Source organism: Anastrepha obliqua, chromosome 4, assembly GCF_027943255.1.
Source record: "Anastrepha obliqua isolate idAnaObli1 chromosome 4, idAnaObli1_1.0, whole genome shotgun sequence".
In the NCBI taxonomy this organism is placed as follows: Eukaryota; Metazoa; Arthropoda; class Insecta; order Diptera; family Tephritidae; genus Anastrepha; species Anastrepha obliqua.
In genome coordinates, this window is record NC_072895.1 from 84,369,779 (window position 1) to 84,397,500 (window position 27,722).

Here is a 27,722-nt window from a genome sequence, read left to right on the forward strand (position 1 = left end):
CTAGCTTGCGCTTAACATTACCTTCTTGGAAGTAAAGCCTACTTCACTATGCACCAGTTATGATTCTGCCGCGTGAGATGGTGTAAGACAGTGTTCTGTAAGTACGGCAACCACTAGACTTCTCTTTGTCCTATGGAGTGTCAACAGATACCAATAACAAAAAAAAAAATTAATTTCGTATGAAATTTCGGGCTAATTGTGCATGTGATTGAAAATTTATTAAGAAGCGAACACGCAGCAATGTTCAGACATCAACACGAATCTCCATTGAAAGCCTATCTTAACGTAATTTTCTATCCCATATTTCTGTCACAATTTACATATTTTATTTATTATTTCGTGTCTACTCATGTTCGCCTATGTTTATTTTTCCATATTATTTTTTAGGACATTAGCCCTCATTTCTCGCTTGGTATACTTGCCTGTGTGACATTGGTATTTTTAGATATTTCGATATTTTTATGACTACACACTCACACACATACACATACATGTGCATGTGTATATCTCCAACTGCAATTATCACGAGAAGGCTAAAGTACAAGGGGCTCTTGTCAATATAAACCGGCTGTATGTTAGGTATTTTGCTAGAAATGGAAAATTTTCTAATTTCCCCAATTTATGAGGCATCAAAACATGTGCGTGATGCCTACAAGCTTCCACGTATTCTCCCCTTTACTACTCCGTCAACACAGAGCTACTCTCTTCACACATTTGCCGATGCATTCTTAATTTTTGAAATGAAATTTTAAAATTTGAGCTTATTTGTTTGACAACTTCTCAGAAGATCAACGAACGATGTAAATACAAAAAATATATTATTGCTAGTAAAGGGTGTTTTTTTTAGAGATTAGGTTTTCAAGATGAAATAAAACGTATATAATTTAATGTTATGGCCAAGAATTTAGCTTTATTATAAAGATAAGGGTTTGCCATTATGTTTTAAAAATGATTTCACTTTTTGTAGCAATTGGGGCCGTATGTCAGCAATAACGCGCCGAATATTCTCTTCCAAGACGTCAATCGTCTCGGGCTTATCTGCGTAGACAAGCGACTTCACATAGCCCCACAAGAAATAGTCCAGCGGTGTTATACCGCACGATCTTGGAGGCCACACCACAGGTCCACGGCGCGAGATAATGCGCTCACCAAAAGTTTCCTTCAATAAATCGATTTTTGCGTTGGCTGTATGGCATGTAGCGCCGTCTTGTTGGAACCAAAGGTCGTCCACATCAACATCGTCCAATTCAGGCACGAAAAAGTCATTAATCATGGCTCTATAGCGCTCTCCATTGACTGTAACATTATGACCGGCTTCATTTTTAAAGAAATATGGACCAATGATTCCTTCTGCCCATAGAGCACACCAAACAGTGACTTTTTGAGGATGTAACGGCGTCTCAGCAATGGCTTGTGGATTATGTTCACTCCAAATGCGACAATTTTGCTTATTGACATACCCATTCAACCAAAAGTGAGCTTCATCGCTGAATAAAATTTTCTTGTGAAAATCGGGATCGGTGGCCATCTCGTTTTGGGCCCATTCACCGAACGTGCGACGCGCTTGATGGTCGTTCGGCTTCAATTCTTGCACGAGTTGGATTTTGTAAGCCCGCAAACCAAGATCCTTCCGCAAAATCTTCCATAAAGTGGATGGGCACATCTCCAATTGCTGCGCGCGATGACGGATGGACTCATTCGGGTCTTCTTCGATGCTCTGCTCCACAGCAGCAATAGCGTCTTCGGTGCGCACTGTACGACGTCTCTGAGGATGCGTATTATCCACTAGAGCAAACGTGGTGCGAAACCGATCCATGGTTAATCGAATTAGTGACTCTGATGGACGATTATGTCGACCGAATATTGGACGCAGCGCGCGATGCGTCGCGCGAACCGAACCATTATTTTCGTAATAAATTTGTACGATTTGCAAACGTTGTTCAGGTGTAAGTCTATTCATTATGAAATGGCAAACCAAACTGAGCATAAATCAAGTGACAGCTGTCAAAAAGACCATCTACGAAAAAAGTAGTGCCAACTTGAAAACCTAACCTCTAAAAAAACACCCTTTACTTCAAGCCATAGAAGCTAAATAAGGCTGATACTTTGTAGGCTTGTACTTAGCCATTCCGAGTAGGAAAATTCACTTGAGCGATTCTAGTGATTTTGGAACCATTACTACTATGCGTTGCGAGTAGCGTCAAAAGTTTTTTATAGAATTCTGTTTTATATAGTGGAAACTAAACTGAATTCTGCCTATTAGACCTAGTACGTTAGTGATTTCTTATTTGATTGTACCAAAGATGTTTAAAATTGTGAAAAATTCATCAGTATTGCGGACTTGTTAATTTAACTTTCGAAAGATGACATTAAAATACATAAAATAAGGTAAATTTTTTTCTACATAATGGCCTTTTCTGGAAAACTGGCCGTTTTTGTTGCATAAACATTCCCCCTACATGTACGGGAAACGGTGTTGGAGTGCCAATCATTGGCCGAATATAGATCCGGGTCGTTCCGGTAACATAGAACCGACTGCCGTGGGAACGCTTATGGTGGTTCTGCGTCAGCTGGACGTAGAGTTCAAATACAACCGAATGTCGGACTTAAAGCACGGCGGAAGTTCATATAGATCTCGCCGTTCAGCAAAGTGAACAGTTTATCAATTCTATACTTTTAATTGGTACGGAAATATTTGCTTTACGGGGCGCTGATTTGATACGGAAGGAACCCACTTAAAATACAGCACACGTTCTTAACATAATAGATAAAATATCAGCGTTGGATATACCATATAACATACATAGATCAGACACTAAAATCTCTATCGAAATGGGGGAATTATGGTCCAAGGTACTAAATAAATGCCACAACTCTCTAAACTTTCTAGCCGTAAAAATTATAGTTAAATTGTGCTCGTTATCTGGCCACTCGGTCGCAAGCAAGGGGATGGCCAGTTGGAAAAAGAAGGTTCATCAACATCTATAACAGGACTAGAAACTTTCTGTGTTGTCGTGCTCCAAATGAATTACTACATGGACAAACTCATAGCAAACTAAGCACTAAGGTATGGCACCCAGAGCGCCTTGGGTATGTTAAGCCTTCTGCATTACCTTTAAGATAAATTAATTTAAATAACTAAAACATCTTATATAAGCATATTAAATGGTTTCACAGGACTAACCCGATGGTAGGCGAGTGTTGAATAAAGTAGATAAGATGTCTGAATACATTTTGTATGAAAGCCCAAGCAACGAAGATGGCAACCATGAGTGCATTTAGGTTAAGTGAAGCGGTTCGCTGGAAGGAAAAACTTGGCCATGCCAGTCTATTATTGCGATGAACTGAGTACAGGGTGCGCCATCTTATTCAGCGTTTACATACCGACATAAAAGATGGCGCACCCTCTATACCTCGGAACGGACTAATTATATCATAAAAACGGTAACATTCAATAGAAATTTTGCCACTCTCTTTCCATCCCAGGAGGAATGGAGTAAGCGAGTCTCACTAAACAACTTCGACGCTACAGTCTATATAGATGGCTCTAAAATGGATTGTGGTGCTGGAGAGGGTATATATTCTCTTAGACTTAAAATTGGAAAATCGGTGCGACTTCCTATTGCCTGCCTACAGTGTATTTCAAGCGGAAGTACTGGCTATTGGTTAAGCTTGTAGCTTACTAATCGCAGATTTCTCTTTTAAGGGCAATATCGCTATTCTTGCGGATAACCAAGCTGCATTTAAGACCCTGGATTCGGCGACAACAACCTCTGGTGGAACCAAGTAGGAATAGCCTTACCACCTTAAGTGAAAGCTATAAAGTTATTTTAATCAGTGTCCCGGAACATCTGAACATTAAAGGTAACGACAAAGCAGATGAACTGACAAGAGAGGGATCTGCCATGAATAATGATCTGGCAGAATCGGTATTCTCACCATTAGGTGCAGTCAATAATACAATTTCCCTAAAATACCTCCAAATCGCGGATTACAAATGGAGAGAGACCAGGCAACATGCAAAATTAGCTGAACGTTATAGCCCACTTACAACCTGAAACAAACGTCAACATTGATAAACATGAAACGACGGGACGTCTGGAGACTAACGACAGTCATAACTGGCTTTTGGGCTGTTGGAGATTAAACAGTTTGAGAGTCTCGAACAACTGTCTGGCTTAGATGTCAACAACCTAATAAAGTTCTTAAACTGCACAGACTGTTTATGTTGTAAATAACCGTTAAACAAATTGGTAACAAAAATGTGGCAACAAAATGGTGCGAAAGCGCTAGTTGGATTCTGGATGAATCACCACTTCAACTATCCAACCAAACAACCACGCTAATAGAAATATTTATCCGTTAAATATTGAAATACAGCCAACAAGTCCCTTTTAGAAGTCTTCAGGGACTCTAAAAATGCTCTAGGCTACAGTTTAAAGTGGTTATTATTTGGATACAAAATAGCTTCGTAAGATGTGTGATTAATTTCTCTACTCGATAATTTTCTCTAGAAATATATTATATTTCTCCCTTGGCTACGCTATCGAATCCTCAGCCGTGAACGAAAGTTTAGATTCACTGTAAAAATTAAAAAAAAAAAAAATTTACTGCATCGAGTATATCAGAAACCTCACTACTGACTATTATTATTTTTTAATTGGAATAATGGATATTTATTGTTCACATTTGGCGAAATAGTAAAAACAAAATTGAAACCCCTTTCGCTGACTTACGTCATCCCTACAGGGTTGTGTATGGTTTATTTCTGTCGCATCATTTATGGGGCGGCGTAGTGCTTATGCAGTTGGGCGTTTTGTGACAGACAAATGAATTGTTTGGATTTAGTGAATTTTCACTGAAATTCTTTTACAATGCGCTGGCTGGAATAACTTGATGATTCAGCGTGTTATTATTGATGTCGAGAACAGTTGTAAAAACACTCAACACATTCAACTGACTAATAAGATAAATGGCTAAATGGATTGGGACGTGTCAGGATAGTGGGTAAAAAGTTTAAAATATGAGATTATACACATCATAGAAGATATGTTATTTATGTGGAGAAGTGCAATACGAGTATAATTGATGAAATGGTCTTGTTTTATGCAGAATACTACGTAAAATGTAGCATTTTTTGTGTTGAGCTATACAAATAATTCTTACCCAGTTTTTATGACGATCTATTTTTTCGTTAGTCTTAAAAATCATTTTCTAAAGGAAACCGGTTTTTTTTAAGCATAAGCAGAAACTTATGGCCAGAAATGCTCTTGAAATATACTTTTTCAGTATAATATTTGAGTTCTTCTTCTCCTGGACACTAATTATGTATTCAAAAAAGTTAGCTAAACGATTTTTAGATTTAAAAAAATCAGTTTAATTTCAAAAGTAATTAAATTTTAACATTCTACATATTTAAAATTTAATTAATTTTAGACTGACCTGGTTATTCCAAAATATTCTAAAAAGTGTTCTAGAGATGGGCAACAAGCCTTACTATGCACTTTTTGACTGAGAGAACAAAAAATGTAGAGTAAAAAGGGAACTAAAAAAGCGATTCTAATTAACGGTGGGAATAAAAGTTATGAGTGATTCCATATCAAGTGATCTAAGTACTTTGTGCAATTTTTCGAAATACCAAATTAGCTATTAACTGAAGAGATTTTGGAGAAAATTAATAACTTTGACATTTATTCAACAATAAAAATTTTGGTCGGAAGTTTTTTAAAGTCTAATATGGTCGATTCTTTTTAACATTTTTATATAACTTTTGGCGTGATAACGTCTTATAATTCGATGTAGCCGGCTGCACGCACCAAAAAATGCGTCGTTACCTTGCTTGAACTGCAAGTGAAAGCGCGGAACGAAAGACAAAGAGGTACAATCGGCCCCCGCGTTCGGCTACGTTCGACATCTGGCTCTCTCCTACTTGAGTGCGCATATATATGTATGTATTGTATATGCGCATATGTATATAGATTCACATATTTGTATTTGCATATGCCTTCTTCCTGTGTGCATTGTAATGAACCATTTCTCTGTTGAGAATAGGACGACGAGAAAGGAAAATCGATGATGTTGCCTCTTAGTGTTGTTGACTTATTAACGTCTGATGCACAATCGAAATTGAACATAATATGTTCATGAATTTGATAAATGTTTCGTAATTTTTCACGTTTGTGTAAATGAACCTTGATCAATTCCATTTACCTCCTTTTTTATATCCATACAAATAAAATTAAAATTTTGCACAAAATGCAACCATTCCATCAGTATTTTCTTATGACGTTGTCACGTTAAACTATCGTCAGTAAACCGACTTTACAGACAACCTCTTTTTATTCAGAGTAAAATATTTAAAAAAAAATTATTTTTTGTGGAAAAAAATATAATTTTTTTAATAATTTTTGGTACAATTTTTTTGTCAAAGTTGACCAGATAGAAAACCAAACGAGTTTTCATAAATCACAGACAAAAATAATTAAAAAGAAATATTTTTGGTTATAAAATTTTAACAAAAAAACTTTCTCTGTTTCAAAATTTTAACAAAAAAGTATCTTTTTAAGTAAATTTTTTCCTAAAAAATACAAAAACATTATAAATATGCTTAAAAAAACGCAAATTATTTGACTTGAAAAAAAAAAAATCAAAATAAATAAAAAAAAATAATATAATAATAAGAAATCAATGTGGCCAGAAAGAAATCCCATCTGGCTTTCACAAATGACAAAAAAATCAACAAAGAAATATTTTTAAAAATTTAAACAAAAAAATATTATTTAATATTTAAACATTTTAATAAAAAAGGATTTTTTAAGTATATTTTTTTTAATAAAAAAAAAATTATAAATATGCTTAAAAGAAAAAAAAGTTTACTCGAAAAAAATTCATACCAAACACATTCCTCCCAAAATTTTCCATACCAAAATTTTGAACATTGAATAAATAAAAATCCAAATAAAATTATTACATTTCAAAATCTTGTTTTCCAGTTTATCGCTGTTTAACAAAAATATATTTTTTTAAGTATACTTTTTCTAAAAAATACAAACCCAAGCTATTTTACTTGGAAAAACTTCATACCAAAATTTTCACCATTGAATAATTAAAAAATTAAAATAAAATTATTATATTAAAAAAAAAAACAAAAAAAAAATTTTTTTTGCTGATAATACTCAAGCCTACAAATAAGTAAACTTTCAGAAAAATTGCAAACCATGTCCAAAATATTTCGATCGCTTGGCATGGAATCGCTCTTATTAGACTCTGGTGAAAAGTTAGGAAACTATTTCGGCTTTGGCGAAGACTAAGAATGGCTGCTATGTAACTATTTAAGTTGCAGGCTGCCGAAAATAAAGATTGGCCATGAAATCTCTGACTTGAGAATGTTAAAGCTCTATTCTTGGTATGTTGGGTTAACATGGCGGCTAAGGTGTATAAAGCCTAACTATCTCCTAAATATCAATTTGATTCTTAGATGTCAGTCATTGACTTATCGATTCTCGAATGGTCAGTGGAGAGTTTGTTTTATCTCGATGCTCTTGGCATTAAATAAACAAACAAAATTCAGTTTAAAAAATTATTTATTTCTTTAGCATTATTTTGCAATATTTAAATTTTCTTGGGAATAAAATGAATTTTCAGAATAACTATCTTGAATTACGAAAGGCTGCAAGATTTAAAAGTATGCACTTCAAATTCGGCAGAAAACATTGAGAACAACTGCCTTTAATTTTTTGGAAATGGATAACACTTTGTAAGGAACATTTTTGGTTGCTAAAGTCAGATTTGTTAAACATTTTCGATCGAACAAATCAATTGTTAGCTCCTCTTCTACACTCTCTCATATCCTCTTTTTTATATGTTGGGCAGTCTGGTACAAGTTCTGGATTTTCTGGTTGTAATTCCATCAACCGAGCGAAATAGTAGCGCGTTGTTAAAATTTTTCACGCCAAATGAAAAATCACACACTATTAAATTTCTTTAAATTTTTGAAAAGTAAATGTTGATAAAATGAGCCGTTTTCTATGAAAGTGGTGTAAGTCCATTTTCACAAAAAGTTGCTTAATGATAAAAATGAATTCAATTTACTATGGACTTTTTATTTATAAACATTTTCCAAAAAAATCTTTTAATCATTACAATTTTTCGTAGTTAATGAAGTTGCAAATATAATTACTTTGAAAATGGTGTCCACTTTCTTCAAAGACATACTACTATTTAGTTCAAAATGTATGTGCGCTAACATTGTAAATGGCATAAACATTTCGGAATTTCGGTTTTTTCCCCGTTCATTATGGAATATAAAGTCATCCAAAGATGCCCATGAAATTGCTTTTTGTCGCTTGAAGCACTTAGAAAATATAACCGCACAACAGCATGTAAAAATAGAAATTTTAAATTGGTTTTGATGTGGCTTAAAAAATGTTGTTCAATCCTCCAAGAATGGCATGGAAATTATCAGTCGTAAATTTTCAAATTCTGGGCACATTTATCTATCATATCATCCGATTTTGGAACTATCGAGAGTACTATAAGAAAAAAGATTTATTGTATGTCCCTAAAGACCATTTTGCATGAAATGAAACAAGCTAATTTTGTTACTACAAAACCCTTAAAAGATACGATTCTAAGAAGGCGAAAAAATATCAACTATGAAGAAGTAAATTGGATAAGGCTTTTAAAAAACTTCATTGAGGGTGAATGAATATTATAAATGACTAAATTTATTTATCTCACTGGGAAGACCACAGAACTTTGGAAATGTAGTACGTAATAGGCTTATATCATCATTCCGGACCCATCACATTCGAAAAATGTATAGATGTGATTTATTCCCATTTATCTCTACAATACATCGTGACTATTTTCGAAAACTTGATCATAATGAGAAAGGGTAAACGATATTAATAGTGAAAGTATAACTAATAAGACTTTTTATTTTGTTAAGTTTTTATTGTTGAAGTATGTAAAAAAATTTCATAAAAAAATTGGTTTGTTTCATTTGAGATCCCCTAGTTAATATTTTGTAAATGTAAGATATTTGCTTTTTGCTGGCTTTGAAAATGGTGTAAGTCCTTATGAAGCCATTAAAAGTATAAATTTTTGTTAATCACATTAAAAAACTGATTACGTTGAAAATGTAACCCAATTTTAGGTTGAAAAAATACAAAACTAATGTAATAACATAAATTCATATTTCTCAAATTATTCAAATATGAAGCCTTAAATATCTCCATATAAAATAAAATCCACTTACACCACTTTCAAAGAAAACTGCTCAAATAGTAAAAATGTAATGTAAGCAATGTAAAATTTCTACTAATTTATTATTACATGATCTGGAAATCGAACCATGGCCAAACTACTGGTACTGAAAAAATAACTGTTCCGCTGTTCCATGAGCTCAAAAATCACAAATGTAAAGCCGATTTTTATTAAATTCGCATAAATGGAATGAATATTGTTACCTCTTAACCACTATGGCGAACGCTGTTTCAGTCATTTAACAGCAAAGCTAGTTAAATTACCTTTAAAAAATACGAAAACTAATTTTGCGCATCAGTTGGTTTTAATATTTTGCATCGCATTCAATTGCCTGATGATGATATTTACGAGTCAAGGGGATCAATTTAAAAACTCTTGCCATGGGGCTTGTCTTTGTTAATATTTTATTTGTAATTTTTCAATTATCAAATATGTAGATATGTATGAATGTGGCCAATTAATTTTTATTTACTGCCACATATAATCTGGCACTCAGGGGTGCACTCACACATATGCACATATGCGCACATGTACATAGAGTTAATCTTATTCATGCTCTTTATTATGAGATGTTTTGCCTTGTTAATTTATTTGTTTTAAACTTAGCCACTTAAAGGCGAATGTACTAGTGTATGTGTATGTACATATGTATGTATGCATGTAAATAATACATAAAAAGCAATGCGAAATTTATTTTTGATTTCGCGGAAAGCATACTAATAACGGTTCGCATATGACTCAGAGTTGAGGTCATGCATTCATTTGTCTGGTAGGCAATCGAAAACAGTCTGCACAAAATAAATTTAAATGAAATTAATCTGATTGTGACAAGTTAACATTTTCAATGCATGATGCCATTTTATATGTATTTTATCGCAGCTGGTACTAGTAAAGGGTGATCAGATTGGAGGTACTTTCCCCAAGAGCGTTTTTTTACAGCTCACGCGTGACTGCTGTCAAATTAAATACCTAATTTTCTTCCGTATTCATTGACATTTCATCATGGAAAGACTTGCGCCTCAACAATGTTTACAAATCGTACGTTGAGGCATTGGAAGCCAACATTACTAAACTTATTCACGAGATACCGACCGAAGCTCTCCAGCGAGTCATTCAAAATTGGTGTTTACGGATTACCAAATTACGGCGAAGTTACGGCCAAGATTTGAAAGAGATTATTAAAAAAAAAAAATAAATGTCATGAATGGTTCTACACAAAAATAATAAAGATTGCCCCCAATCATTTTGAATTTTCGTTATCCGATACCTCTAAATTGATCACCCTTCATATGTATGTATCATAAACATGAATGTAGTATGTAGTTCTAGTGAAATTGGGCATGCGTATTTAAACGACTTGAAATTAGTCACAAATTACTGACGCTCGACCAGACCAGGGGCTCATAAGTTCAGATTTTCTCAGCAGGATATATTGGAAATATTTGCTTTTAGCCCATTTTTTTCTAATTTGAGGACCCACAGAATTCGCACGGGAGCGGAAATCTGTTAGTTATATTGCATCATCCAATTTTGTTTTTAAACAATTGTTTTACTACATAAGTGTTATGAAAATCTGTATTTGGACGTTTGCGCATTCCATTGCTTGTCTGTTTGTATACGACAGCTGTCTAGTACATAAGTTTCAAATATAATTGACGCCATTTGCACAAATTTTAAATCTTCAAATAGGTGACTAATTTTGCGCCACCTTATAGAAACTTCGCAATACAAAATTTTTGATTTTTTTCTAATTTTACTTAAACACATCAGCGATTTTAGCTTGGGATACTCTACAAATTCTTCTGATATATTTAGACAATGAATCAAATTAGTTGGTATGTTACTACTCATCTTCATTAATTGTGTTAAAGCGAGCTATCGATCTCTTATTCCTATACTTACTTCTAAATCCCATCTTCTTAACACCTCGTAGTAAAAAGATTTCAGCGCTGAATGAGCACTGATGATTTCTTATAGACAATTCATCAGATGGTCATCAATTGATAGATTGACCTTCCAAAGTGCTGCTGCGTATGTAGAGAAAGTAAACAAAGAAAAAAGGGGAAGAGTAAGAAAGAGTGAGTGGAAAGCCAAAGATATAGAATAAATCGTGCACACAGACATCTGCACTCTCATACATTTTCGTACAAAAGGTTTGTTTATTTTTTGTGTACTGACGTCACTCCCCATACTGTCAAATTACCCATAAATAAAATAGCGATTTTTGAACGGCGCCTGAATACCTTTTGTATTCTGTATATAGTGGGCATCATTTAGTGTTTTTCCAACATCCTTTAACGAGTCTCTCTCTTAACTTTTCGAAGAAAACAAAGCTGAAGAAGATCGTTTGTAATTTTGCATTTTTAATATGAACGAGATAATTCATTCACTTTTATTTTTCAATAAAGATGAAATAAGAAAGTCACTGGAATTAAGTCAAGTATAAAACGATCAATTATTTGGCAAATAAAGAAATGAAGAAAATATTAAAAGAGAGCAATAACGGAAAATGAAGTGAGTGTGTATGTGTATGTATGAAAGGTTTTCAATGATATCGCGTTGCAATAAAGCGAATTAGGGAATAGTTCTATTGTTCTGAATGTGTGCACTTGAAAAATGATCAACCATTTGCAAATATTCAATAGTTTAGAATTTGCATAGAAGATTTTTCATATTTAAAATTAAGCAAATGAGAAAGCATTTTATTTTCCATTCCGCATACAAAAAAAGACTGTATAACTTCTCAATATTGAATATTAGTAAATATTTGATAATTTTCAAAGTACACAGAATCGAGGTATATATATATGTAAATGCGTAAAATATATGCATGTAAAAAGTTTGCTATGTAAACATATTTAATTTAATATTAAGCATTCACCAAGCAACCATCACCCATTCTGCAGAGGTCATTTCTTCCATTTGAAAATTACCATTCAATTCCCTTGAATTTAAATGTTTACAGATCGGTTTTATCTAATTTCCGTTTATTATTAAAATATATAATATTTTATAGGGACCATGAAAACCCCCATTTAAGTAATATTTTTAAAAATTAAAAAGCAGTAATATTTATCTTGTTTCTTATTTTTTTCTTCTTAAAAATTTTTAGCAATAAATTGTTGACTTTAATATTTTTTTTGACTCAGAAAGTTGTAGTTGTAGTTTTTGTAGTAGGATCTCTATAGCTAAAATAGTTTTTTTTAATAAACCGTAAGCATAATTTTTTATACATTTGTGAGAGTAAATTAAACGGCAGATTAAATAATATCGATATGTAATATATTATACCAAATTTACAAAAAAGTGCATTTCTCATGATTACTCAATGACACTTCAATACAAAGCTTTCAATTTGATCTCGGTAGTATACCTGCATTAGTATTAGTATTACAAATTAAGTCTTTATTTGTTTTAATCCACAAATATCCCACTCGTTTATAAGACTTCTTATATATACTTGACTGACATTCTCTCTCTCACATTGCACTAAATGCAATATTATTCGCAGTGTTTCACTTTTCAAAATGTTACGCGGTCGCGCAATTCTCTTTGACCGGAAACTCTGCTAAGTGATAATCTTACATTACAGGTGCATTAAAAGTTATTACTAACATTTGTTTTTCTTCTCTCCATTTATGTATATTCGAGATTGTAGTATAACACCTCCAAACAACAATGGGTAACAACAAAAACGGTAGTCGTGTTGTAGCTTGTACAACGCCTTCGATGTATGCGGTTTCAGTGTCATTTTATATACAAAAACTGAGAAAAGAGTACTAAAAGTATATGGAAAATAAAAAGTGAAACATACGACATAAAAAACATTTTAACATATAGTACACACTGGTGAAAAAAGCCACACTTGCGTGTACATATGTACGTGTAGTGTAATTAAATACGGTGAAACACTGGCTTGAGCAAAAAACAAGAAAACAACCACGAAAAATATTAATGCATTAACAACAATGTGCAAAAACCGCAAAACCATTTCGTAAAAATACACGAAATAGGCACCAAATATGCAGAGCAAAGACAAAGGCGTTAAAAGCAATAAAAAATACACAAAAAATAAATAAATAAAAAAAAGACGAAAAGTGATGATCTGCAGTTAAGATGAAAACAGAAAAATGTGCATGTGTGTGGCGGCCATTGAAGCCGTATTTGGTTGTTATTTATTTAATATAAAATAAAATAATAATAAGCAACATTAAGCAGCCATGCCCATTCACTTATTCGTCACACGCAAATCGTCTTCAACTCCCGCTAGACTAACTTCGTTTTGCTGCATTTAGTAGGCAGCGAAATTTTACTTTGCCCACTCCAGTCAGTTACACTTGATTTATCTCCGCTTCATATAGGTATACGCGTCCATATGTATGCCTTTTTTAAATTGAATTTCTGTTTTCTTTAACAATTTTATTTATTTCTGTTACTATATTTTTTTTATTTGTATACATAATTACTAGTACTGGCTATTCCTCTGGAAAAAAACTTGAAAATCAACTTTTTATTCTCATGGCAACTTCGCATTCTACAAGTCGCCATTATCCAACAGGCCGATTTTGACGGATCAACAAGCTTAGTAGTTGCTGCCCATTCATCCAGACGTCTAGGCGGAATTCAACCATTTATTTGCCTCTTAGTTTTATTCTTTTTTTCTTCATTCTGATGGTCCGAAGACTTGTCCAAGCAGCTGGCTGTTAGACAACTTTTCACTTCTTGTAGCAGATTTAGCAATGTTGCTTTTAATTAATATTTTAACGCACTTAGATTCTAATTAAAAATGTGCCTTTGCCGAGCGCAAATATACGTACGTATATTACGATAAAAATATACACATATTAACATACCCACAAGTGAAGTTGATATGCGCCATATACCGACAACAGTCTCTTGTAAATATGAGGCGTTGTCACGGAAGTATGAGTAATTAGCTGATGTATGTTTCATTTACAGATTACAGAAGAAAAAACATTTAAAAAAACTGTGAACATAAAATCTGTATTTATAAAAAAATGTTTGATGTTTTTCCATGAGTATATAAAATTGTATATGGATGTATAGTACTTATGTATATGGATTTGTATATGTATGTATAGGTAGATTATTGAAAGTTGTGATTCATGAAATAGTTAGGCTGCATATGAGTCCACTCGGACCGTATATAAAATTTTATCTGAATATTTCGACAGCAGCGACGCCCAACATATTAGCTTCTACGAGTATCCTAAGTTGAGATAAGATGTCTAAGGAATAAATATAAAATATTTTATTTTAAAGAAATCCATTTTCTGTGTTTTTCACTAAAAACGAAAATACAAGGTCGCACAAAATTATTCACCCTATCGGAAGATTTATAATTTTTGCAAATGACGTAGTACGTCAATCATATTTGACACTTGTAAATTAGACAGCTGCAGTATACAAACAGATAAAGATACAGATTTCCACCACTCAAAATAATTTTTTTTATGTAGTAAAAAGTTATTAAAAAAATTGGTAGCGGTTTTATTGCTGGTTCCCAGGTAAGCAAAGTCGTCCTGTAAAACTTCCTTTACTTGCTGATAAAGAGATATCAGACAAGATTGAGATTGAGACCTGGTTTCCTGCTCAATCCGATGTGCACTTCTGTTTTCAAACTCGCCCGTTTAAAATTGTCTCTAAGTATATTTTTATATCCTTGTTCAGGAGCATAGGGCCTTGACAAGACTCTTCGCCAAGTGATCTTTAGCCGACCGCGACCTCTGCTACCTTGTGGATTGCAGTCCAGTGCCATTCTCGTGGTTTTCTAAGCGTCTGACCTTCCATCGTCACTTTCTGCGTTTGATTTGCCATATTCATTCATTGATCTGCACAGCGCGTCGTTGCTTATGGTTTTCACCCAGAATATACTGCAGATGATGCGGAGGCATTTGTTGACGAGAGATTGTAGCCTCTGTGTGATGGTAGTTTAGTGCGACTGGAGATTTGCGAACTACCCCATACTGTATGCATTCGCCCGAATGCCGACCTTGCTTTGTTTAGCCTGCAGCCGTCGTCTGTCGTGATAGTGCAGCTGAGGTTGCAGAAGCTTTTGACAAATTCCATCGGCCATCCGATGCTTTATTGACTCCCATAGCCTTTGTCTTCGTGATGTTGATTTCCAGTCCGACAGTGCGTGCCAGCTTGACTAGCCTTTGATTGCATGCCGGTGAGTTTGTGAGAGAGAATGTAGATACGATCGGCGAAGTCCAAAATGTCTTCAAAATGTCTGGTGAAACTCCATACGATGCTTCTTTTGTGCAGGGTCAATTGGCCCATAACGTCGTCTAGGACAATGGCGAACAGAAGGGGCAACAGGGGACAACCTTGCCTTACGCCTGTGTTAGTAATGAATGGGTCGTTGATGTTGTCGTTGTGAAACACTGCCAGGCGGATTGTCTTAGCGAGAACTCCCTTTCTACTCAACGCCAGCCATATGGGGTCTCGTTTGATTGTGTCGAATGCCCTCTTAAAGTCAACGAACAGCATGTAAAGCGGGGAGTGCCAATCAACTGTTTGTTCTATTACGATGCGAAGAGTGTTGGCTTGGTTAACACAGCTTCGGTGAGGGCGAAATCAAGCTTGTTCGTCCCTTAAGGAGCGTTCAATACATTGGAGTCTTCTTTGTACGACCGTGGCTAGAACTATGTAGATGGCTTTGAGCAGGGTTATTCCTCGCCAGCTGCCGCAGAATGCAGAATTTCTCTAAATAGTCTCGTGTAATTTATGGAACACCCCATTAAAATGACAAAGCAGGTGACGGTTGCAGTTATTGTTTTTTTCCCATTACTTGGTACTCGGTGCTTATCTGCATCTTACATGTAAAAATTCAGATTGGCAGCGAATCGAGGTTTGTTATTTGCTTTCGATCGATTTCCAATTCAACCAAGTCATCTTGAAAGTAGAGCTCTTTAAATTTGTTTTCATTGGATCGACCACAGAGAGCTATCTGATTCCGACCATATTTTATGTAAGATTTTACGAATTCATGCACTCGACAGACTCATCAGATATCCAACAGCGTAAACTGCATCCATAACCACCACCACCAACATTAGCCACCACATTAAACAAAAGCAAAACCGAGAAATGAAACTCAAAAAAACTACAAAAAAGGCGCATGCGTACCGCGCCACCACAAAAGGCATTATTTGTTAAGCTGCTGTTATGGCTTTCTTGCGTTTGTGGTCTCGCTGAGATTTTAATGCGTTCACTGGTCAGAGGTTACTCAGTTAGCTGGCCAACCGTTGCGTCCAACCGCGACTGACCGACTCCAACTTTGCGGTTCCTCATAACTTATTAGTAAGTGTATATTTTATGACTATTGTTTTTCGCTCTTTGCTCTTCGTCCACACACGTTGTGGTCAAGTGGCACGAAGAAAACAAAGGCTAAGCGTAGAAAAAACAAAACAGCAAATGCATAATGAAAGAAAGTCAGAAAGCAAAAAAAAAATTAAAATCAAGCAATTTTCAATTTAAAAATTGTGGCGCTCGTGTTTGGGGTAACCATTTACATACACACATGCATACCAGTTTATATACATATGCATTGATGGTAAGACGCTTCCAACTCCGATGATCGATGATCGACGAACACTTCAAGCTTGAAGAAGCACCATTATTTTTGCCGCTGCTCTAACTGTAGCTGGTTGCTGTTGTTGCTGCACTTTGAAATGCCTCACCGCATCATCAGCAGTAATAGAAATTTACATTTCAACTTGTGTATGTGTAGATACGTGTGTGTTTTTACATTTCTAATTCTTTGGATTATCGCTGCATAATACTTTCTTGCTGCTCCTTTCTTCAATCCGCATTTTTCAATTGGATTTTTTTTTCTTAATAGTGAATTTTAATGATTTTTGTCTTCGCAGCCGCTTTTAATTTTTCTTAACATTTTTTTGCTTCCTTAATTTGTTTTCAAATCTGTTTCTCTTTTTTTCATTTTAAACTTCAATTGAAGTGCCATCTCGAGTCGCGGAGATTTATCTGGTGACTGTTTAGTGCTTGGTGGCTGTCACGCTTCTATGTTTCTTTGGAAAAAAAAAAAAAAATAAATAAATAAAAAAAATGTATGTTGAGAATTTGTTTTTGTGCTTTCCTTTGTTTTGTTCAACTCAATTCACTCGTCATTGCCAGCAGCCTGTGAGCACATGTGCTTAGCATTACTAGCGGTTTTAATGCGTCCAAGTGCCTTGGGGGGGCTATTGGAGCTCTGGATGGGTAATGCCACATTTTGATTTTCAATAACAGAAAGTGTAAGAAAAAAATTGGAATATTGAAAGTATGAAGGGGTAATATAATAAAAGAATATTAATGATGTGTAGCAATAAAATCAGTTTGCCATTAAGTGGAGTACTGTGATTCGGGAGTATGAGGTCTGTGCTTAAAGTATTTGACAACTCTTTATATTTTCCCAGTAGTTTTTTTTTCTGCGTCAAGGTGTCGTTATTCAATTGATTCCAGAATGTGAGGAGTCGTTCTATTTCTCTAAGCAGTTCTGAAATGGTGGTTAAATCTTTTCTTTAGAGTATTCGACTTATTAGTTTCGGCTCTTTATATGACGTCAAATCCATTGGGATCCCTTGAGCGGCATTTTTAAACTTGGAGACAGTCAAAAGTCGTCATTTTTTAAGGACCTCTTTGTTCTCGAAGGTAACGCCCTTCATATGGTTCGACAGAGAGCGGAAAAGATGGTAATCGGTCGGTGCAAGGTCCGAAGAATACGGCGGGTGCTGAAGGGACTCCCATTCGAGCTCTTGGAGTGCGGCTTTGACGACTTGCGCAATAGTTTGACCATGACGATCAGGACTTTTCAGTCAAATAGCTTCATTCACGCGGTGTAGCGACGTAGCTGAACAATGTAGAGCTCTTCTTTTGACCGTGGCATTCTTATTGAGCATTTCTCAGTGCACCAAGCGCTCCCAGTCCCACTAGACACATATCATGATCTTGTTCAGATGAAGATCCGGCTTGACTACCGGCTTTGGAGCCACCCACTGTATCTCCTGGAGTCACCCACTCCTTTCTTTGCTTCATTTTGATGCATAGGCACCATTTCTCATCTCGCGTGCCAACTCGGTACAAAAGGCGCTGTTTATGGCCGCATATTGCTCGTTCAGTGCAGTTCATTTTCTCCGCCAATTCACGACTGGTTTGACGACCGTTCTCCTTCAAAAGTGATTTGAGACGTTCTTCGTCGAATTCACAATTCCTTCCGTTGTGGGACGTATCATCGACGTAAAAGTCGCCATTTTTTTAACCATTTCCATGCTGTAGGGTCGCCTATGACACCTTCTCCATACACGTCGCAAATGTCCCGGGTGCTTCGGCAATTTTTTGATCTCGATTAAAAGCAAAGAAAAGCAGGTGACGTGAATGTTGAGTTTTGCCTACTGGATATTCCATTTCTAAGCCTCAAAACTAATAAAAAATTCAAAAACTCAAAAATACAATTAACATAATTTTGCAGAGCAGAAAGAGTTCTATCGAAAGAATACTTACCCTTTGCGAAACAGCAAACACATAGTTGTGAAATAAAATAAAAAATAAAAACACTATGAACGTATTCCCCAACTCAATATACGAGAAATAAAATAATATACAGGGTTGGCCATCTTAAACTGACCCATGTGATTATTAAAAAAATATGGAAAAAGAAACATTTTTTTGTGTTTCATTGTGAAAAACATTTAATTTAGTTCAAGGAGATTCGTTTACATCACTTTTTGAATATGATATCGCGCAAGTGGTCGCCCTTAGCTCGTATAGCGTAATGTGCCCGTTTTTCGGCGTTTTCCATAGTTTTGGCCAGCGTCTCGGCCGATATGGCGGCTATTTCCCGTCGGATATTGGCCTTAAGTGCGCCTAGTGTCTTTGGCTTGTTGACGTAAACCTTAGATTTCAAATTACAGTAAAAAGTTATAGGGTTACTCAATGTGCCAGTTTAATATGGCCAACCCTGTACAATAAATAGATAGAAAGGAAAATGTTTATTTGTGTCTTGCCGAAGAATTGCAAGCTATATTCATATAATCTCAAACCTATAACATTCCTCTGAGCTGCATGAAATAATTTTCTTATCTTATTATTTCTTTTTCATATCTTTATTATTTGCGCATAGAATCATTCATGACATTTATTTTTCAGAGATAATCCCTTTCAAATGTTGGTTGCAACTGCGCCGTAATTCGGTCATCCGTAAACACCAATTTTGAATGACTCGCTGGAAGGCTTCGATCGATATCTCGTGGTGGTAATGTTAGCTCCAATGCCTCAATGGAAGCAGGTTTATTCACAAAGTATTTAGACTTTATATACCCCACAAATAGGAGTCCAAAGGTGTAATATCTTGGTGACCGATCCACTGGCTCAAGACGAGAGCTAAACTGCTCACTGAAACGACGACGCAGTAAATATTATACATTATTTCACGGTCTGTAATGCGAGTAGCGCTGTCTTGTTGAAATCAAATGTTGAGAAGATCACGGGCTTCAATTTCCGGGATCAAAAAGTCGTTTTTATGGCGCAATAGCGTTCGCCATTCCCTGTTACATCGGCGCCAGCCTCGTCTTTGTTGAAATATTGGTGGATGATTCCTCAATGGATGTAAATGTTATTCTTGAATGGCTTCGGGTTGCTCTTCAGCTCAAATATGGCAATTTTGCTTATTGCGGTAGCTCTTAAACGAAAAATGAGCGTCGATTTTCGTAACACAATTTTACGATTTGTGAACGTTATTGAGACGTAAGTCTTTTCATGATCCAATGTCAATGAATGCTGAAAAAAATTATATATTTAGTTCGACAGTTGATCACGCATGATCTGTCAAAAAAACCCTATTGAAAAAAGTATCTGATCACCCTTTATAAGGTTTCAAAGCTTAACAAAGCCAAGTAAGTAAATCACGCGCTGAACTTTTCAACTAAATCATGATCTTGACGAGGCGAAAGGTTGTAGTTTATGAAATATTAGAAGGGCACTGTAAATCGCAGTATCGCTAATTGGTTCTTAGTAAATTGGTTTTCCAGCTTCGTTCCAGCAGGAGCCTTCAACAAACACTCTCAAAATATTATCATTCGCTCTCTTTAACCCTAAACTGACCACAAATGGATATATTTCTTCTCCAGCGAAATTACTTTTTTCTCCGTTCAAGTATTCTCAGTGAAGCAGCACATGAGCTTGTCTTTTAAACAATCTTTCAATTGGTTTGTACTGCTCCAAGGTGGCGCAAAATTAATCAGCACTTGTGAACTGGACAGCTCCAGTATACAAACAGACAAGCAATTGGGCGCGTAAAGGTCAAAATAAAGGTTTCGATTGCACAAAAAAATATTTTTTTATTTAGTAAAAAAGTGATTCAAAAACAAAATTGGGTGGCTCATTTTGCGTCATCTTCTATATGAGTGCCCCCATTCACCACCACCGTCTGCTATGAACTCCCTCTTGATGTCTACGGCCATTTTTAATCTACTCTGCCAAGTCTTACATTACAAACAGCGCGTTAGTTGTGTTTATGGAATAAAAATATTTATGAGATTATTGTTCTTACATCTGCATACATATGCATATATTTATGGATTGTATTTCTGAAACTATTTTATAGCATAACCATTTTTTAGTGCATAGTCAATCTTTGTTTGGTAATCGAAAATTTAAGCAACGGCATTGACCCAGTTACAAAAAAAAAAAAAAATATTAACGCGCAGCAATACAACTTATAAATATGTATCATAATATATGCATAGCACTCAACGTATACGGCACTTACTTATTTGCTTACTGCAGCAAATCAATCTTACTCAGCGCATGCAAAACTTGCTCAATTGGTTGTTAGTTGCTTTGTGTATTTTTTATTGGCATTTAATTTCAGTTGCTGTATAATGATTTAGGCAAAGCCATATAATTTCTAATATTGAAAAAATGTACATATATTTTCTCTAAAACTATATTCTAAACACAAAAACAAATGCTAAACTATTTAAGTATCTACAAAAAGAAATAGGAAATGTGTGAATTTTCTCTATGGCAGGCAAGGCACTGATAGCGTTCTCGCCTCACCCAATGAGTAATTTTGTAATTGAACAAAAGTACAGTGCTAAAGAAAATGAAAATAAATTAAATATCCACATAGTAGGTTGGCAGAGTTGAAATTCAGTATTTGGTAAAGTCGTTCAAACGTAATATTTCCAAGTGTGGGTATCGCTTTATACTACCTGGTGGAGACGCTGTCGATAATTTCATATATCGGAAAGTGACGGCAGTTGGAGTTGTATATTATTTAAAGACCCTAAAGACCGATTATACTACTGTGGGCAAAAAGTAAGGTGAATTTATTTGCCAAACTTCGCGGGATTAAAATTTCGCTCTAGTTATTTTTTTCATGAGTTGGCAGCACTGTTAATAACATCTTGGCCAACTTTCATGTGAATGTCATTATCAGTAATATATTTACGCTTGTGTTTACCAAACGACCAAGAGTGCATTTTTTGATTTTTACAATGTTTGATTTGATTGAGCAGAGAAGTGCCATCAAATTTTGTTTGCGGAATGAAATTTCGGCTGCGGAAACGTTTAGCATGTTGCAGAAGGCATTTGGTTATTCGACCATGTCGCAGAAAAATATTTATAAGTGGTACAAAGACTTCAAAGAAGGTCGAGAACGTGTTGATGACTTGGAGCGCTCCGGACGACCATCGACGTCAACAGATGACCAACACGTCAATAAAGTGAATTAGTTAGTGTTCAAAAATCGTCGGTTGACTGTTAAAGACCTTACTGATATGATCGGAATATCAGAAGGATCTGTGAAAACCATTTTGAAAGACCATTTGGGAATACGAAAAGTCACCCTGAAACAACCGACCAATCAAGCGAATATCGTGCTAAAGGCGAGGCCAGACCGAAAAGAGCACGTCAAAGTCGTTCAAAAATAAAGGTCATGATGACAGTTTTTTTCGATTTTCGTGGTGTGGTGCACTATGAATTCCTTCCACCTGGCCAAACTGTTAATAAGGAATATTATTTGAGCGTTATGCGTCGTTTACGTGAAGCAATTCGTCTAAAAAGACTAGAATTATGGGCCAACAACTCTTGGTTTTTGCATCACGATAATGCACCGTCTCACACTGCACTCGTTCTTCGTGACCATTTCGCCAAAAATTCCACGCATATCGTTCCGCAACCACCGTATTCACCTGATTTGGCTCCGTGTGACTTCTGGCTATTCCCAAAACTCAAGAGACCACTCCGGGGAACGCGTTTCGAGTCGATTGAGGAGATAAAAGCTGAATCGAAAAATGTGCTGATGGCTATACCGGAAATGGACTATTTGGCATGTTTTGGGGATTATTCCGCTGTACAAAAAATGTGATAAAACAGAGTGCGGAAGCAACAGAGGTTGGTCCCGTATGCAGAAGCCCACGCAAGTGAGGAAACTCACTGATTGTCATTCACTTGGGAATAGCCAAAACGATTCTTCTACATATGGTTCAAGCAGCTCACACCTTCCGGGCTTATCCCAAGTATCCTCTGGGTAGCTTCCGAACACCCATTCGAGAGCGAGCTAGTGTGAGAAGGCGAAGCATCCCAGGGCGCTGGGCGTATGTGCTTGGCGATTTCAACGCCAGGGTGGGCATGGAGGGAAGTTTTTGTCCTACAGTCGGAAAATTCAGCCTGCACAACGAAACATCCAGTAATGGATGTTACTGATCGACTTCGCCGTTGGCCGAAGCATGGTAGTCTGCAGCACCAGATTCCAGCATAAGAAAATACACCAAGCTACGTGGCTATCTCCTGATCGAAAAACGCGAAACCATATCGATCATGTTGTGATGGATGGAAGACAGTGGCGGGAAGATTTGCCACTCGACTCTCACTCCTGCTCTCAGAGATTCCTGCTCAGCAATCCGGCATGCACGAGCAATGGAGCAACATTTCTCACTTGGTGTGCCCAACTGGCGCCGATTAGCACAAGAAAGAAAGAGGCATTACTCTACTTAATACTTAATAGGCGTCTCCTCTCCAGCAAAATATTTATAAATGCCTTGAATACAACATCGATCTACATGTGCTATTCATCGATGTTAAATATACTTTTGGCAGCATAAAGAGACCATATACGATAGCACAAGCAATGAGAGATCTAAGTATAATACCAACAAAGTTAGTTCGACTGACAGTCTAACACATCACAGAACGATCGGTAGGGTACGACTACAACGTAATGAGATGGACTCCTTCCGGATCTTCGAACGCATTCTTTTGAGAAAAATGTTTGATCCCTTACGAGATCCCAATACCAAAAATGGTATAACAACGAACTAATTGACCTATGCAACGGCGAAGGTGTTTATTAAGGCTGGGCTGGCCACGTAGTGCGTATGGAAGAATCCCATAATCCAATCATCGTGATAGCTAAAGGCAGACCTCTCCGGAATAAAATGTTGGAGGATTATCATAGGGAAATTGAGAGTAAACTGTACCGTTTTATTGGAGAAGTTTCTTCAGACAGAAATCACACTTTGTAAGTTTCTTATTATGCCCCCGTCCTATTAAATGGCGCAGAACCTTGGACGATGACAATATCCAATGAGGCGTTCGTCGTAGTGTTCGCGAGAAAGATTCTGCTGAAGATTTTTGGACCTTTGCGTTGGAGGCGAAATCGTAGTTGTTGGGAGATTGGGATCCAGCGGTAACACTTTAGCTCTGAAAGTATTCGATATGGTACCCACTGCGGTTGGAAAGATCAGGTGGAGAAGGACTTGATTTCACTAGGTGAATCCAACTGCGGTCGGCCAAAATCGTTTAAGCGGCTATAGCTTCAATCAAGAAGAAGTTTGCTCAGACTGTACCGGATATTGAAGAGTGCAGTGAGGGGACTAGAATATGACAAGGGCCGGATCGGTGTGACTGAAGAGAGATTTAAATCATAAAACCAGCCTTGAGATTCGTTGGCTTCATGCGGACATAATGGCAAATAAATGAATTCACCTTTTTCAAAAGTAAAAAAGTCGTAACTCGAAATTTACTTCTCTTTCCTCAAGGAGGAGCAATAAATGATAATCAGATGTTCAGTAAAATTTGATTTGCTAAAATATTTTGGAGCTCAAGGAAGTACTAACATATGTATTTATTAATGTTAAGAAAACTTCAAACAATGGAGAGGTGTAAACATTTTCGCTTTCAATAAAGCAAAGCAAATAATATCGATTAGCGATATTAGCTGAGCGCACAAAACACCTTTAAAAAATGTGTGCGATATTGAGTTGTGTTTACTTAAAAGACTTACTTACACCAAAAAGATAATAATTGTTGTTATAGTTGGCTCACATAATACAAAACAGTTACAACTCATTGACTAAATAGTGTGCACAACCAAAAACAACAAATATCGAACATTAAAAACAAGAAGTAAATTATGGCAGCAAACGCTTAGTGGCAAATCAAAGTCAGTGCGCAAAAATAAAAATGCCGTTACAAATGCATTCGAATGTGACAATGCACTTGGAAGTGGTCAGCAAGGTGGACGGATTGCGTCGGACCGGATCACGTCGCATGGCAGTGCTGCTGGCCCACATTGATTAGGCGATAAATAGCGAAAGAGGCGCGCCAACCAACTACACACATACATACGCTTCGGGCGACACAGTGCACAAGTCGTCAGCCGCTTTGGCATTGACGCTACATTTCGACGCACATTCACGCATAATTTATAGCCCATTTTGGTGGCTCAATCCGGCGCTGTTTTCAAGTGCATGGCTGCGCATGCGCACCACTCAAGCGGCACAAGCGCGAGGGAGGAGTTGTCATGCGTCGTCAGCAAGCGCACATACTCGCCCGCACACACATACCTAGGCTTTGTAGGCTGCTTAGACTTTGGCTTGCAAGGTAAAATGCGCATAAAAATTATTTTATTTAGCATTTAACTGGTAGATACTTGATGAGTTGCGCTTTTACGGCCACGATAAGCCATTGCAATCCATTACTTGTGCATCCTTTCGGCAGTTGCAAATTCAAAAATTCTCATAATGATTCACGGCTACTACGGCAACTCACACTATGCACTTTGCCTTTTAGTTGTTGCCTCTTTAAATTGTTTTATATTACTTATTTGCGTATGTGTGTATGTGTGTGAATTTATAAGCATTTCCGTTGTCATTCATTTGCCGCTTATTTGGCTATTGAAATAAAATTTAAATGCCTCTTAAATTGCCTTTTGCAATAAATTGGCAGCAGGTTTTTTGGTTTTGTTTCTTTATCTAGAATCGTTCATCTTGCCAAGTAACTGCAGCTTTGTTGTTTTGTTTCGTTAAGATCGCGTACAATGTGTCATCCGGGCATGGCCAACGAGTGCATAGCCAACGAATTTGGTTGACGGCGAGCTCAAGTGCCAAACTTAGCCGCCTCTTGTTCGTCTGTCCGCCCCAACAAAATGTGGTAATCGAGTCATTTCGGACTTTGGCTGCCGCGTCGCATCGCCGTCATCTTGGTCGTGTGGCATGAATAACCAATTTTCCGCATTTGAAACTGCAACAGCCTTATTGCACAAGCTGTCGTCGGACCAGTTGTTTGCTGGCCGAACGCTGATGCAACTTGTTTTGTCTTGTCTTGCCTTGCGTTGTGTGCTTTTACCATTTTTGTGTTTTTTTTTCACAAATTTTATTTTTAATCATTTCTTGTTGACTTGTATTTTTTTCATCTGTGGGCGATGACTAATCGAACGTGGCAAGACTACCGAAGCATATGAATGGCGAGGAAACGGTAAAATTAGATTTATTCAATGCATTGAAGGCAAAAGGCATTAAATGCAATTTAACTAATAAAAACTGGCGTAATTTTTGATCCAACTCAAAGGTAGCTAGTAAATCTGAATTATGCTTTAATCCAAAAGCAACTAACTTTGACCAGAGTATTGTTAGGTGAGGCTGAGAAAAGTATATGCGGTTAATAACTGCTCACACTCGACCCATTGTGATATTTTTTCTTCTAATACTAAGCTTTATTGCAACTTCAAGGTTAGGTTAGGTTTTTGTGGCAGTCGGCTTAGAGTAGCCAACTCACTTACCCCAGGTAGGTCCTTTGTGGTACCACTGTGCAACACGGGAGCCTTACTGTTTACTTTTCATGGCACCAGTTAGACTCTTTTATGAAGCTTCGGATAAGTTTAATCCTAATACCGGATACTTACGTGAGAGAGTCAAAATGGTATTTTCCTAAAAACCATGCTCTGGTCCTAGCTAAGGCTGGACAATTACAGAGGAAGTGTTCTACTGTCTCTTTTTCTTCCTCGTTTCTACAACTTCTCCAGTTCCCAGATGTTCTCTCTTGAGAGGTTGAGCAAACCTCCTGATCTTTTCTGATCTATTTGCGGCCAAATTAGCCTTGTTGTAACTCTTTTTTCTTCTCTTTTCTGCTCTCCATGACCTATTGGCCTCCTGGAGAATAATATTTTTCATCCTAAATTTGCAAGTTGCCATAGGAATCCCAATATTGACTCTATTTTTGAGCAGTGGAAGATTAGTACGCTTTCTGGCTATCTCATCGGCCTTGCAATTTCCTTTGATATCTCTATGTCCCGGAGCTCATATAAGGCTGACCTTGATATGATATCATTTAGAGCTGTCGGGCATTCCTCAGCAGCGTTTGATCTTAGTATAACTACCTCCATTGATTTGATGACCGTCTGGCTGTACGAGAAGATATTTTTCTATCTTCCCTCTTCTAACTTCTTTCTCTTATATAATATTCCTTATTCAGTACTTATCACTCTGTGGCAAGTCAGATCACTCAGAACGATTTTGAAGGTTCAGTTCCCCTCTTTCCGCCCTTTCAATTCCCTCCACCCCAGAATAGCCGGGGACCCAACAAAGTGTTATGTTGTGTTGTGGGATAAGCGAGAGCGACCTCCTGCATTCTTTAACACTTCTTGAATTGATGTGCTTTGAGGCCAGTGCCTTGATCGCTGCTTGACTATCAACAAAAATGGTGAGGTTTCCTGGAGGTAAGTCCATTAGTCCTATCGGCTTTGCTGCTTTTTCTATAGCGCAGATCTCAGCTTGGACGATGCTACACTGGTCTGGGAGTCTAAAGGAACAATTTACCCTTGCGGTCGTTCGAAAAGGTGCAACCTTTAATGGTACCACATCTAAGGCTGCGAATGCTCTAAGGACTCCCTGTTGTTGCATCCCACCACCTTGACTCCGTTGTGCCATTTGAAACCGTCAAACATGACTCTGTTTTTATTGTAGTCTTGTTTGGTATTTGTGAGAATAAGTCTCATTATTTTCTCTTCTACAAGTAGCCACTTCTCATTTGTGATTTTACTTTTCGGCTGACCGCGGTTGATAATGGCCACTTGTAGCTTTAGCGGTGAGCTCAAGCTTGAAGTTGATTTCAACTGCTTGTTCTCAGACGCCTTTTTTTAGCCGAAGCTG

At 36.6% G+C, this 27,722-nt stretch overlaps 2 protein-coding genes across 3 annotated transcripts in view; one reads left to right on the forward strand and one right to left on the reverse strand.

The window, feature by feature from the left end:
• Nucleotides 1–27,722, forward strand: part of LOC129243697 (probable serine/threonine-protein kinase DDB_G0282963) — a 282,479-nt gene that overhangs the window by 48,927 nt on the left and 205,830 nt on the right. The gene's annotated exons all lie outside the window — the stretch shown is intronic.
• On the reverse strand, nt 1,535–1,960 carry LOC129243699 (uncharacterized; the record flags this gene model as incomplete). The annotated part of the gene is made up of 1 exon (XM_054880907.1): nt 1,535–1,960. A coding segment is annotated over exon 1 (426 nt), but the record flags the coding sequence as incomplete, so codon positions are not given.